At 51.8% G+C, this 12,382-nt stretch overlaps 4 protein-coding genes across 4 annotated transcripts; 2 read left to right on the forward strand and 2 right to left on the reverse strand.

Annotated features, from left to right (window-relative positions):
* Positions 1-425: 425 nt before the first annotated feature.
* Positions 426-3,136, reverse strand: TrAtP1_002139 (uncharacterized protein). The gene is made up of 2 exons (XM_014085575.3): positions 1,449-3,136; positions 426-1,375 (listed from the first exon to the last, which is right to left on the reverse strand). The coding sequence occupies exons 1-2, from the start codon at positions 2,386-2,388 to the stop codon at positions 1,065-1,067; spliced, it is 1,251 nt and encodes a 416-aa protein (XP_013941050.2). The 5' UTR covers positions 2,389-3,136; the 3' UTR covers positions 426-1,064.
* Positions 3,137-3,838: 702 nt separating this feature from the next.
* TrAtP1_002140 (uncharacterized protein) lies at positions 3,839-8,239 on the forward strand. Its single transcript, XM_014085574.2, has 5 exons — positions 3,839-4,701; positions 4,796-5,085; positions 5,193-5,476; positions 5,573-7,039; positions 7,127-8,239. The coding sequence occupies exons 1-5, from the start codon at positions 4,436-4,438 to the stop codon at positions 7,649-7,651; spliced, it is 2,832 nt and encodes a 943-aa protein (XP_013941049.1). The 5' UTR covers positions 3,839-4,435; the 3' UTR covers positions 7,652-8,239.
* A 405-nt stretch (positions 8,240-8,644) lies between these two features.
* On the forward strand, positions 8,645-10,988 carry TrAtP1_002141 (uncharacterized protein; the record flags this gene model as incomplete). Its single annotated transcript, XM_066111327.1, has 2 exons — positions 8,645-10,302; positions 10,406-10,988. 2 exons carry the CDS (start codon positions 8,645-8,647, stop codon positions 10,986-10,988), a joined length of 2,241 nt encoding a protein of 746 aa, XP_065967401.1.
* A 560-nt stretch (positions 10,989-11,548) lies between these two features.
* Positions 11,549-12,021, reverse strand: TrAtP1_002142 (uncharacterized protein; the record flags this gene model as incomplete). The annotated part of the gene is made up of 2 exons (XM_014085572.2): positions 11,549-11,900; positions 11,984-12,021. The coding sequence occupies 2 exons, from the start codon at positions 12,019-12,021 to the stop codon at positions 11,549-11,551; spliced, it is 390 nt and encodes a 129-aa protein (XP_013941047.2).
* Positions 12,022-12,382: the final 361 nt, after the last annotated feature.

The raw sequence follows: 12,382 nt of genomic DNA on the forward strand, positions 1-12,382 counted from the left end.
CTGGGGAAATGCGCTGGCTCGTGTGATCACCAGCCTTTGGAGTGACAAGGTGGAGAGTGACGAGATAAATACTGCGTTTCCCTACCGGGGCTGTTGCACAATCGCGGCACCGGCAAGCTGACTTGAGGTGGGGTTTTTGCAGTTGCTGCTGTTCACGTGGGGGAGGGAGCTGCCAAGCTGCCTTCCCCACCAGTTCCAGAGGACTTTCAGCTTTCAGCTTTTGGCGCTCGCAGGCGAACAATCAGCTTTGTTAGCAGCATAACTAGATTTCGCTTTCCATTCTTGAAGAATATATAATGTAAAGTAATTATAGAAAGCTTCTTGGTAGCTATTAAGATATTGTATATTTGTTTATATGTTGGAGAGAAGGACCAAATCACTTGATACAATACAATGCTGCTCGAAACACTCTATACGTTTGAAAGCCGAACAAATCATCCTCTGCTCTTTTGTATTATTGGGACTGCGTATTGCATTGGTTATATATAGTATGGACGCCTTATTATAGTTTCTAATTGCTTCCCTTTCTTATTGCTTTTTACAGCCGCTACTATCCTCATGCCAAGCGTGCCGTAGCTGACGCCTCCTTCGACTGAGTGGTGGGCAAAATATCGAGGGTATATAACCAAAACAAGTATCTGTAGCAAGAGCCTTTTGCTTCGAATAGCCTTTGTGCTACATGATACATGTTTTGATATTTATTCATTAATCCTGCTGTGAAACTTGTACACTGCATGCTCTCTTTAAAGCTATTGGTAAATGAGCTCCTGCAATCATATAAAAAAAGAACGATAAAAATCGCCTCACCTTGAGGTTTCAAACTCCATGACTAACAAAATGACTATACATCTCCTTGTATATAGGGCAATCTTTCATTCGAAAAACCGAACCGTTTGCGAGACTTTTGATGGATACGGGGTTGCCCGAGGTGTTATACCTTTGAAAGGAATGTGCTGGCTTGAACCATCCTCCCTTGCTATACTCTTTACAAGTATAGCTGCTTGCTAAACTCTTTACAAGTATAGCCGCTTGCTAAAGTTATTCAACTCATTGCCTGCCATGATTTACTTCTTGGTGGCAAACTTCTGATGGATTGCACGAATCTGCTCGTCGACATTGACATTCTGAAGGTGGTTGAGATGAGCTTGGCTCTTTCCCTCTAGATGGCCGTCAAACGTTTGGACGGCTGCCTTCTTTCGCCTTGCTTGTTCGTCTTCCGAGAGAGGATTCCCTGTTGCAGGGTCAAAGACGTCGCTTCGCTGGCTAGCAAGTCGCTTCAAGTTGTTAGCAACGTCAATATGAGCTATGTTGGACGTGGCATAGCGCGATTCAGCCTTGGCCTTTTGCTCTTTCCAGCTAGGATCCAAGAGCTCGACTATAGAAGAGGAAGAGGAAAATATCGGTTAGCTAAATGTTGAGCCATATGAGTAAAGAATTTTGAAACTTACTTCTCATGTGCGCTTCCAGCTCGTTTAGAGGAATCTGCTGCTTGCAGTTGGGACACAAGGCCATCTGCGTGCCCTGCTTGCTTGCCGTCTTTTGTGCTGCTCGGGGCACGTAGTTCTCCCGAATCTTCATTGGGCCAAGACCACCCCTGGCCTCTGATTGTGCCTGCTGCATACGGGATTGCGCCGCAGATCTCTCTTGGATTCTCCGCAGCTCTTCCTCTTCCTGAGCAGATTGCTGTGGTGCTGCGGCACCGTAAACCGGTACTGGCAAAGGCGCATGCTGTGGTGTCTGTGCTTGCTGTTGCGGTGCGTAGCCGGTATGCACGGGCAGGGGAAAGGAGGATGGCCGAGTGGCTTCAGCCCCGTTCTGTACAAGATCTTCTTCGCCAGGCATGGCTTCCTCGATCCGCAAATTGGCACTGATGGATGCCTTATTCCTGTCTTCCAACGAAGCGTACTGTAGCTCACCCAGAGTGGTGGGTGGAGGAAGATTGGTGTTATCATCTTCGTCTGAAAACGTAATGGTCTCGACAATGACAAAGTCTCCCCAGTCGATGCGGGCAAACTCGGCCTTTTCGACCTCTTCCTCAGCCTCCTTGTTCTTTCTCTCAGTCTCCTGATATTTAAGATATTCGGCCCTTTCCTTTGCTCGGTTAAGCACATGAAACTTGTCCTTGATATTCAGCTCCAGCTCCGCAGTTTGCTCCTCCTGCAGCTTGCCGCCCTCGCCATCGAGTCCGCTCGCCCGCAGCAGCAGTGTATACTGATCGACTATGTGTTGGAAGAAGTTGTGGAATGTGTGATTTGGGATTAAGAATTGGAATTGAGGATTGCCAGTTTCGCGCTGCGCCAGCTGTGTCATGAACTGCCGTCCATTCTTGGCGACGAAAAGCGCCGTCAGCCGTATCACATCTAGATCTTTCTGGTTGATGTGAGGCATTCGAGCACAGAATTGGAAATCGGGGGGGCTTCGGCGGGCCCTTGGGCTTCTCGGGAACAGGCGTGATGTTTTCGCCAACTCGACCGGCCGCGATATCGGTGCCGCGACCAGCTCTGATCTCACTCAGTCGCCACTGGTAGTAAGCATGGTACGCATCGTCGGGACTTAGGAAGCTGAATTTGGGATTCTGGCGCTCCTTTTCTCTGATGCGGTCTTCAAACACCGAGCCGTTTCGCGCGACATATCCGGCCGTCTTTTCGAGGATATTCCTAATCTCGCGCGGCGGCAGCACGACGCCAGCAGGAGCTTTGATGTCGTCAAGCGCGTTTGACGCACCTCCATTTGCCGCTTCCGCAGCCATTTGAAATTAATAGATAAACAAGCCAGGGATAATGCAAATTCGTTGCTGCTGTTGCTTCCGCCTAGGATTGTGAACGAGAAAAGGCGTTGAGATGTGATTAAAAGTAAGAAGCTGGCGGCGGCGATGCAGCTTCACTTGCTTGGAAATTTCCTAGGCGCCATGCAAACAGAACTGCGAATTGGATCGGAGGGCGGAGCCAAGTTAGTCCGCGCCGCTGTCGTTGTTGCGCCACATGCGCGGTGCTTCAGGTACCATCTGGCTGTGGCGCAGGGTCTGGGGTAGTGCAGAGTGCCTGTAGCGAGGCCCTGGACCCTGAATGAACCCTGGCCATGGCAAAGACTCCCCATCCATGTCTTAAAAGCTGCCTTGAGGGAATGCTTAATTTAACGAGGTTATATGCTGCCTATGGCATGGATATTGCACCTTGTGGGAGGAATATAATATACAAGTACCTGCTAGAAGCTACCGCTGCAGATTGTGCGACATCGTCAATCTCGCATGATGTGCCTTGCCTTGCCTGCATTCTGCATTTGCCACCACTTTGCCCACGAGTTGCATTTTCGTCCCGGTATTGGCAATCTTGGGTAGAGCACATGTCAAATTGGGTCAGACCGACAAGGCATGCCATTGCGCTTCCAGTACGCAGCAGGTAGCCAAAGGCTTGCAAACAGCTGCAGATGTACCTTGGTGGTACAAAGGGAGAGCGACAGGGCCTTTGCCCGCAAGCCGAATTGAGAGCTCCCTTTGCATCCTAGTGCGGCTGAAAAGGGTTCGTCAAGAGTTCGATTACGAGCAGCGGAAATGACACACGGCCTGGGTTCTTGTTTGATACAGAGCCAAGGTAGATGCAATGCTTCATTTAGGAACATGCCGCGTACGTGTGTTGCACATGTTTAACTTTAAGGATTGAATATCAAACGATACCGTAGATTGCGTAGGTAAATAGATCAAGACTCGAGCCTCATCTAGAATACGATGGGATTTGCGTGTTTCAGTGCTAGTAGCCAATAGTACAGGCCTAGAGGCAAGGGGCCAGCAAAAAAACACGAGGCTATAGCCCGCAACGGGGCCTTTTCTGCCATTGAGTGGCTCAATTTAACACGGCATGTATGCCTACTCGCCCTTTGTATGGCGCCGGAGCAGTAGTCGCGGGTACCGGCTACTTGCTATGGCTGTGCACCAGTGGCGCCAAGGCTGAACGAAGCGCTGCTTAAGGCCACTGTAGCTACAATTGAGTGCTGGAAACGACACGCGAAGCTGAACTGAAGCCACGCTGGTTGCGCAGCTCCTCCTCGCACCCCTGACTCTTGGTCTCGTCCATCAATCACGACGACCTCTTTGCGGCCTCGTGTCCCTTTTCCTCCCTTTTCTATTTCTTCTGCGCGCTGCGACCTGCGACCTGCGACCTGCGACCTGCGACCGGCGGCTGCTCTGATCGGCCGAATTGGGTTTTGCGTTCTTCTCCTTCCTTGATTCCCTTTGTCAGCTTCTCTCCATGAGGCATCTTTATTAATTTTCAATTTCCACCACCGCCTCGCCTCCTCTCCTTCGTTCGATACGCTCATTTACCGGTCCCAAGCGGACATTTTGCCCAGCCTCTAGCACGCAGTGCCTGGCCCCTCTGCTCTCTTCCTCCAATCGCCGCAGAATCGCACATCTCACCCCGCCAACCTCATCTCCTTCGCCATGGCGAAAGCGAGTGCGCGGGGCCGCAGCCCTCAACCTCCGCTTGTCGCCGAGAAGCAGCCCTTTGGGGCGCCAGTCGCTGGATCGAACAAGTCGAAAAAGGCCAACAAGAACGCCTCGTACAAGTCGGACGGAGTCGACGACAATGACGTCTTCCTGCTGCCCGGGCCCGACTATGTGGCGGCCTTTGGAGTGACCGTGCTGGCTACCATTGTGCGCCTGTACAAGATCTACATGCCCACCAGCGTGGTGTTTGATGAGGTTCAGTGAGTTACTCTGCTTCTCTTTCGTCTAAATCGGCTCAATTGGTTGTGGTGTTGGTGCTGGGCTAACGCGGGCTTCTTCTCTCTCTCTCTCTAGCTTTGGCGGCTTCGCCTCCAAGTACATCAAGGGCCGGTTCTTCATGGACGTGCACCCTCCCTTGGCCAAGATGCTCATTGCTCTCACCGGCTGGCTCGCGGGTTTCGACGGCGACTTCGATTTCAAGGATATTGGCAAAGACTACCTGGAGCCTGGCGTCCCCTATGTCGCCATGCGTCTGTTCCCTGCCATCTGCGGCATTCTCCTCGCCCCCATCATGTTCATGACCCTGAAGGCTGTTGGCTGCCGGACGACGACTGCCGTACTTGGTGCTGGTTTCATCATTTTTGGTGAGCATTTACACAACTTGCCCAGATCTTTGCTGCTGCTGCTGCTTTGCCAGGCAGCTAAAGAATAAGACAAAGGAGAGCCAATTCTGACAGATTTTTGAATATAGAAAACGGCCTTCTGACTCAGGCTCGCTTGATTCTTCTGGATTCCCCCCTGGTTTTCGCCACTGCCTTCACTGCCATGTCCTTCTCTTGCTTCACCAACCAGCACGAACAGGGACCCGACAAGGCTTTCCAGCTCAGCTGGTGGTTCTGGCTTGCCATGTCTGGTCTTGGCTTGGGCATCACCGCAAGCATCAAATGGGTTGGCCTGTTCACCATAGCTTGGGTCGGGTCTTTAACTCTTGTGCAGCTGTGGGTCCTTCTCGGCGACAGCAAGAATGTCTCTGTTGTACGTATTTCTGGCACTTTCTCGCTTCTTTTTTCACTCCAATCGGCATTGATATATTGGCACTGGAACATTGACTAATCAACCTCTTCCGCGCAGCGTCTTTGGTTCAAGCACTTCATGGCCAGAGTCTTCTGCCTCATCATCATCCCCGCCACCTTCTATCTCGCCATGTTCGCCATCCACTTCCTCTGCTTGACCAACCCTGGCGAGGGAGACGGCTTTATGAGCTCCGAATTCCAGGCCACTCTGAACAGCAAAGGCATGAGGGATGTCCCCGCCGATGTCGTCATGGGAAGCCGAGTCTCCATCCGCCATGTCAACACTCAAGGCGGCTACCTGCACTCTCACCCCCTCATGTACCCCACTGGAAGCTTGCAGCAACAAATCACTCTGTATCCCCACAAGGACGACAACAACATTTGGGTCTTGGAGAACCAGACCCAGCCCCTTGGAATTGACGGCCAGCCCATCAACGGAACTGACGCATGGGACAAGCTGCCAGAGGTACACCACATCGTCGACGGCACCGTCCTCCGCCTCTATCACCAGCCTACTTTCCGACGTCTTCACTCACACGATGTGCGCCCCCCGGTCTCTGAAGCCGAATGGCAAAACGAGGTGTCCGCCTACGGCTACGAGGGCTTCGAGGGCGATGCCAACGATTACTTCCGCGTTGAGATTGTCAAGAAGCAGTCCAAGGGAGCCCTGGCCAAGGAGCGCCTCCGAACAATCGAGACCAAGTTCCGACTGATTCACGTCATGACTGGATGTGCCCTCTTCTCCCACAAGGTCAAGCTGCCCGAGTGGGCCTCAGAGCAACAAGAAGTCACCTGCGCCCGTGGTGGCAGCGTGCCCAACAGTGTTTGGTATGTCGAGCACAACGAGCACCCCCTGCTTGGCGACGACGTCGAAAAGGCAAACTACGCCAACCCTGGCTTCTTTGGCAAGTTCTGGGAGCTCCACAAAGTCATGTGGAGGACAAACGCCGGCCTGACCGACTCCCATGCCTGGGACTCCCGACCCGAATCTTGGCCTATTCTTCGCCGTGGTATCAACTTCTGGGGCAAGCACCACATGCAGGTCTATCTCCTTGGCAACCCCATCATCTGGTGGTCTAGCACGGCCGTCGTTGCGATATGGGCCATTTTCAAGGGCGTAGCCATTCTCCGATGGCAGCGCGGATGCGATGACTACGAGAGCAGCACTTACAAGCGTTTCGATTACGAGATTGGCACTTCAGTCCTCGGCTGGGCTCTGCACTACTTCCCCTTTTTCCTCATGGAGCGCCAGCTCTTTTTGCACCACTATTTCCCTGCCCTGTACTTTGCCATCATTGCCCTCGCTCAAATGTTTGACTTTGTGACGGCAAGAATTCCGGCTGCCCTTGGTTACCGTGGAACCCTCATCAACCGCGTTGCCACCGTGTCCTTCCTCGTCCTCACGGCTGCCGTCTTCACTCTCTTTGCCCCTCTGGCTTATGGCTCACCTTGGACAAAGGCCGAGTGCGTTCGCGTCAAGCTCTTCGACAAGTGGGACTTTGACTGCAACACCTTCCTTGATGACGTAAGTGTCTCCCCAGCGATGGAAGATTGATGAATCAATATTTATTGCAAAGATGAGCAACCATGACTAACTTGTTTTGATATCTAGTACCAAAGCTACACTCTGACCGAACTCCCCCCTTCAAGCGCTGCTCCTTCAGTGCCAGTTGTTGATCCGGTTGTCGACCAGGCCCAAAAGCCTCTGGCGGAGCCTGTTATCTCTCAGGCAGCCGTCGTTCAACCGGATGTAAAGGTTCTCTCCAAGGAGGAAAAGATCGAATATCGGGATCAGGACGGAAACCTGCTGAATGAAGAGCAAGTCAAGGCCCTGGAAGGCAAAGTTGAGTTTGAAACAAAGTACGCGACCAAGACGCGCGTCGTTGATGAGCACGGCAACGAGATTGCCATGCCCGAAGGCGGCTGGCCCAGCGAGATCGCCGGAGCTGTCGCCCCACCCCACCCTGATGTCGAGGGTGTTGACAAGGAGACAGCCAAGGCCGAGACCGTTGAGGCCGTCGAGGCCCCCAAAGACGAGGACGCCGCTGCCAGTCGCGATGGCGAGAAGGAAGCCGAACAACTCAAGGCTAAGCCCGCCAGCGAAGGACAAGAGGCCACTGTCAAGGAGGAGCTATGAGGAAGAGAAGTGTTGCTGCTGTTTGACTCTGAGTCATTGACTATTTGAAATTTCACGAGCGGAAAAGGAAAAAAAAAAAAAACCATTCTCAACCGATATTTTCTAATTATGCGTCGCATTGTTATTTCGGGGTAAACTGTCTTTGGGGGTGGCGTCTGTCTACAGGTACCCTCGAATACTCCAGCCTTATGCTACCAAGATAGGTATGAACTACAGCTCCAAGGATAATGAGGCGCTACGGAGAGGTTTTCTTTGGGTGGCGCAAGGAGAGACATATGCTCATCTGGGTTTATATGAGAAGAAAAGCACTTTAAAAAGTAATAGAAGAGAGAAGTGGAGACGGGGGAAAAACCGGAGCGAGTATGAGGGAGAAAGAGAGAGAGAGAGAAAGAGAGAAGTTGCAGGCGGTGATGATACCATCTATCATGTAGCGTCTGATGTACACCAATTCTTCTGCAGAATAGTCTCCTTGTTTCCAAAAAAAATATGTAACGTCTTTTGTCATGACAAGCAACATTTCTATGCCGAGTGCCGCTGTCAATTTAGTGGACGTACCAGATACATAAACACATTCAACACCCAACACAAATCTTAATGATTCTACTTGGTTGTCTCATCTTGAAGAAGCAAATATTACCCATGTTAGAAACTATCTAGACTTCCTTGCTTTGATTTTGGTGATGCTTAAGAACGTTCTTAGGTGAGTGCTAAACGCTTCGGTCGGCCGGTAGAAAGTATAGCCGCACGCACCTGACCCTCTCATCTTTTGTCTAGGCCATCCAAACTTGTGGAATTGACTCGGGATCTCTCAGCCTCTCAGTCAACCGGCTCGTAAAAGTCATAATTCCTCCATCTTCGATTGGATCCATTTGAATGAGCTGATGGATCATTGGCTGATTGGCTGCTGACTGGCTGATTGATCAATTGTTGATTGATTGATACACATCTACACAACACCTGCCGGCAAACAATCCTCACAACCAACAGGCAACAATGTGTCAGACTCCGGACGCAGACTCGCAGCAGATCCCGCCCATCGAGATCGGCTCATTTATTGCCCTACGGCCCGATAAGAGCGAGTTTATCGGAAGTGCCAGCGGTGTCTTCTTCGCCAACACCGTCTTCCGGGCCTTTGCAACAGCAACGACGGGCTCTGGTGGCTCTGCCACCAAGCGCCCTCAGGGGGATGTAGATGGCCTCGGAGCCACGGCGACCCCAGACCCTGGGTCTGCCCATGAATATGTCATGGCAGAGGAAAAGGCCCAGGAGGAGGCCGCTGGAGACGACGGCCTGGGGGACGGTGCCGTGGGTGCGGAAGATGCGAACAAGAGCCCAGGGGCACGATCCTACGGCATTGCAGCTCCTGGATTAGGGATTCCTCCTCCTCCGGCCGTTGCGAAGCGGCTCTTGGTGGAATACTTTAGACGATGGCATCCGTTTCTTCCCTTTCTTCATGGCCCTACCTTTTTTGAAAAGGTGAACCAGTTCTACGAGCCAGGGGGCTCTCCGGCAGAGCCGATGAGCCGACGCAACAAGGTGTACCAGGCCATCATCTTCCAAAGCGTGTTCAACATTGCAGACTCCAATCACAATCAAAAGGAAGAGCGAGAACTGCCCGAAGAATCTCGCATCAAATCTGCTGTTGCGCTTACGAGCCTGCTTGGCGTCCTTTCCAGCGGCCATGATATCCCCTCGTTACAGGCTCTCCTGGCAGTGGAATTGTATCTAATGACTCAGATGTCTCTACGAGCGGCCTCGACAGTTCACGGAGCGATGACACGCATTCTTTATCACTGCGGCCTGCACAGATGCCCCTTTCGATACGTCCAGCTGCCGCGCGACATCTGCGACATGAGAAAGAGAATCTTTTGGTCTGCGTATGTGATTGATCGCCACCTGAGTCAGGTACTTGGGCACCCCTTGGCTCTCAACGACGAAGAGATTGATGTCTGCTTGCCTGGGGTACCAGAAGTCCATAACCCGGCCAAGCCTTTTCAGAATCTCCCGGCGTCGCGCCCCTCGGCAGCAGAAGAAGATATCCAAGGTTATGCGCCAGTGGATCATCCAACCTTTGCATCCATGTCTTCTGCCGGGGACCTCACTGACGGCAGCACTGTTGGAACGCAGGAAGGCAATATTAATACAGACCAGCTTGTGTATAGACCACAAAGCTTGGGCGAATCTATCCTTGGCTTCTTGGTAACCTATTCGCGGCTGCTCGGGCAGGCTCTCGACCTGTTTCACAAATCCATACACAGCCGATCTATAACATGGGATAAGGTGCTGGAGATGACTTCGAGGATCCATGCTTGGTGGAACACGCTTCCGCCCTCGTTTCAGGGAGAGGGGCTTACGTCCATCTTTGTAGAGCCGCAGTCTCACCACGGCCCTCCCTTTGCGATTTTGTATCACCAGCTTATTCTCATCATGAACCGACCGTTTTTGTCGCTCCCGACGAACAGAACAGATTTCCAGTTTAGTCTACAAACTGCGGTGAATGCCAGCCGAGCCATCGTGAAGAAGCTCAAACTACGGCAGGGAGATTCTCCCCTGGTGGCTTGGCCGGGAATGCTGTCGGCGGCATGGATGGCTGGGCTGACCATTGCCTATGCCGGGTTGTTGAAGCTCTATCCAATGGAGAAGACGGTGCTGTATGTCTGATGCTTTTGCCGTTGAAATTTACCCATTTTTAAAAAGATGGCTATAGTTGTTTTTGATTAGCCAACTATCTAACTAATCTTGTTTTAACATTAGGGATCTCAACTGCGCAATACGGCTCCTTGGCATGATGAGCCGAAACTGGAGTAGTGCTCATCACTGCCGAGTGACGCTGAAGATGCTGCTCGATAGGTTAACGTCGAAGCCATTCATGGACAAGATTAACCCAGCCCTATCGGCCGACCCGTCACTCAGCATGTTGACTGATTGGAGCCAACCAGTATTCTCAACGTACCAGAACCTCCTCGAGGGAAGCCGCAGCAAGCGAAGGCGTATGGAACAGCAAAATAACAACAACAACAACAATGGCGTCAACACGAATAACAGTGGTAACAACAATTTCATGGGAAACTCGTTGAGCGGATATCCCGCCAGCCACTTCATAGGCCCAGACACGGCCTTCATGGGCGGCGACAGCCTCTGGGACTATCCGAGCTTCCAGCCTGTGTTGGAATACACGGGACCGGATTTCGGATTCGACGCAGATCAGTTCTCCCAGCAGGGAGAGTGGGAGCGGTTCCTGAGCGAGAATATGAACCCGGAATCGTCGGGGCTGCTGTTTAATAACATTGGGTGGGATAACTATGTGCAGAATTTGGAAGATAGGTTGAACGTGTAAGTGATTGTGATTTTTTCTTCTATTGTCTGTAACGTTTTTTTTTATCATCATCATTTTATGCCATCTTTACGGTACACGGGCTACGGTATGAACATGGAATTGGAGATGAGACTCGCCAGTATTTCTACGTAACTATATCCAAGCACAGGTACATATTTCGTTATTGGCAAGAGTCTCATGCCGAAAAAAAAAACACAATGACACACGCTCTGAAAAGCACACACATCTGTATATATGAATAATGGCCACGCAGTACAAGGTTGAATAGTGGTACATTTCTTTTGAAAACAAAAACCTACCTGCGTTACCATACAAACTGCCGTCTAAAATCTTGAGACAAGTCAAACACTTCGCCTTGTGGCGCTATATCCCTCGCAAACATCGTGCCAGAACCCAAGACCGGCTCTGCGGCAGTCGGTAGGGCTGTCGCTATCGGCTCCAATGATCGAGGCGGAAATGCTTCGGTGCTGGCTCTCGAGCCCGCCTCGGGCAGGCTCTTTGGCAGCGGATCTGATGGGACAGGATATGTTTCAAACGACGTGACCGCCGGATTCGCCTCTTCAAGGGCCGTGCCGTTCGTGGTGATGCTGCCGATACGGTTGCCAGCCTGGGCACCAGCGTTGTGCCCGAGGACTTCGCCTGCCCAGCGCTTCACATCGTCTGCCGTATTCAGGGGGGAAGTTGTCCCAGTGGGCAATTGTGCCCGTCTTCTTGGCCTCTATTCGCCCTGCCGCGTCAGTTGTTGTAGTTGCTGCGGATGCCATGTTCAAAACATCCGTTCTTCTGCCTGGTTCATGCTTGAAGGCATCCTGCAGAACGCTGTCACCCGACACTTGGAGCAGCTGAAGAAGCACGGCCTCGGTCACTGCGAGACGCTGCTCGAGCGCCTCGATGTAACCCTTTGCCGGGCCACTGAGAATCAATGAACAGATTAGCTTGATAATTCTTTTGCCCAAGGAGATTTGGTGGCTAGGTAGACGAATGCTGCATCTTACCGCTTGTATAGCTTCGGCCACACGCATTCCCGTTTCATGTCACGACATCGTGAACAGGTTGGCCTGCAGAGGGTCTCGGTCAGCCAACCAAATGAATGGCCATGTGAAATAACGGAAGCCGTCTCCGTAATTCGCCCTGATGAACGAGAATCTTCACTCGTACCTTTTTTCATCGCACTGTGGTTTATTTCAATGATGGATTAGCAATCCTCATATCCAACATAATTACCTCATCATACTTTCTCCCTGCCGCCTCACCTTCTGCTTTCGAGATCTGCACCCATCGCAGGCTGCGCGGCCACGGACCGGAGCCATATGAGAGTTGTTTGCCGTAGGTGGGGCCGAAAGTTGCAACGATGGGCTCTTTGCTTCAACTCATCATCTCCCCGCCAGCGGAAT

The sequence above is a fragment of the Trichoderma atroviride genome, chromosome 1 (genome assembly GCF_020647795.1).
Source record: "Trichoderma atroviride chromosome 1, complete sequence".
In the NCBI taxonomy this organism is placed as follows: Eukaryota; Fungi; Ascomycota; class Sordariomycetes; order Hypocreales; family Hypocreaceae; genus Trichoderma; species Trichoderma atroviride.

Coding starts and splice junctions, on each gene's coding strand:
- TrAtP1_002140 (XM_014085574.2), top strand. CDS start 4,436: ATGGCGAAAGCGAGTGCGCGGGGCCGCAGCCCTCAACCTCCGCTTGTC. Junction 5,086..5,192: donor TGCTGGTTTCATCATTTTTG/GTGAGCATTTAC, acceptor TTTTGAATATAG/AAAACGGCCTTCTGACTCAG. Junction 7,040..7,126: donor GCAACACCTTCCTTGATGAC/GTAAGTGTCTCC, acceptor TTTGATATCTAG/TACCAAAGCTACACTCTGAC.
- TrAtP1_002139 (XM_014085575.3), bottom strand. CDS start 2,388: ATGCCTCACATCAACCAGAAAGATCTAGATGTGATACGGCTGACGGCG. Junction 1,376..1,448: donor GCTGGAAGCGCACATGAGAA/GTAAGTTTCAAA, acceptor CCTCTTCTATAG/TCGAGCTCTTGGATCCTAGC.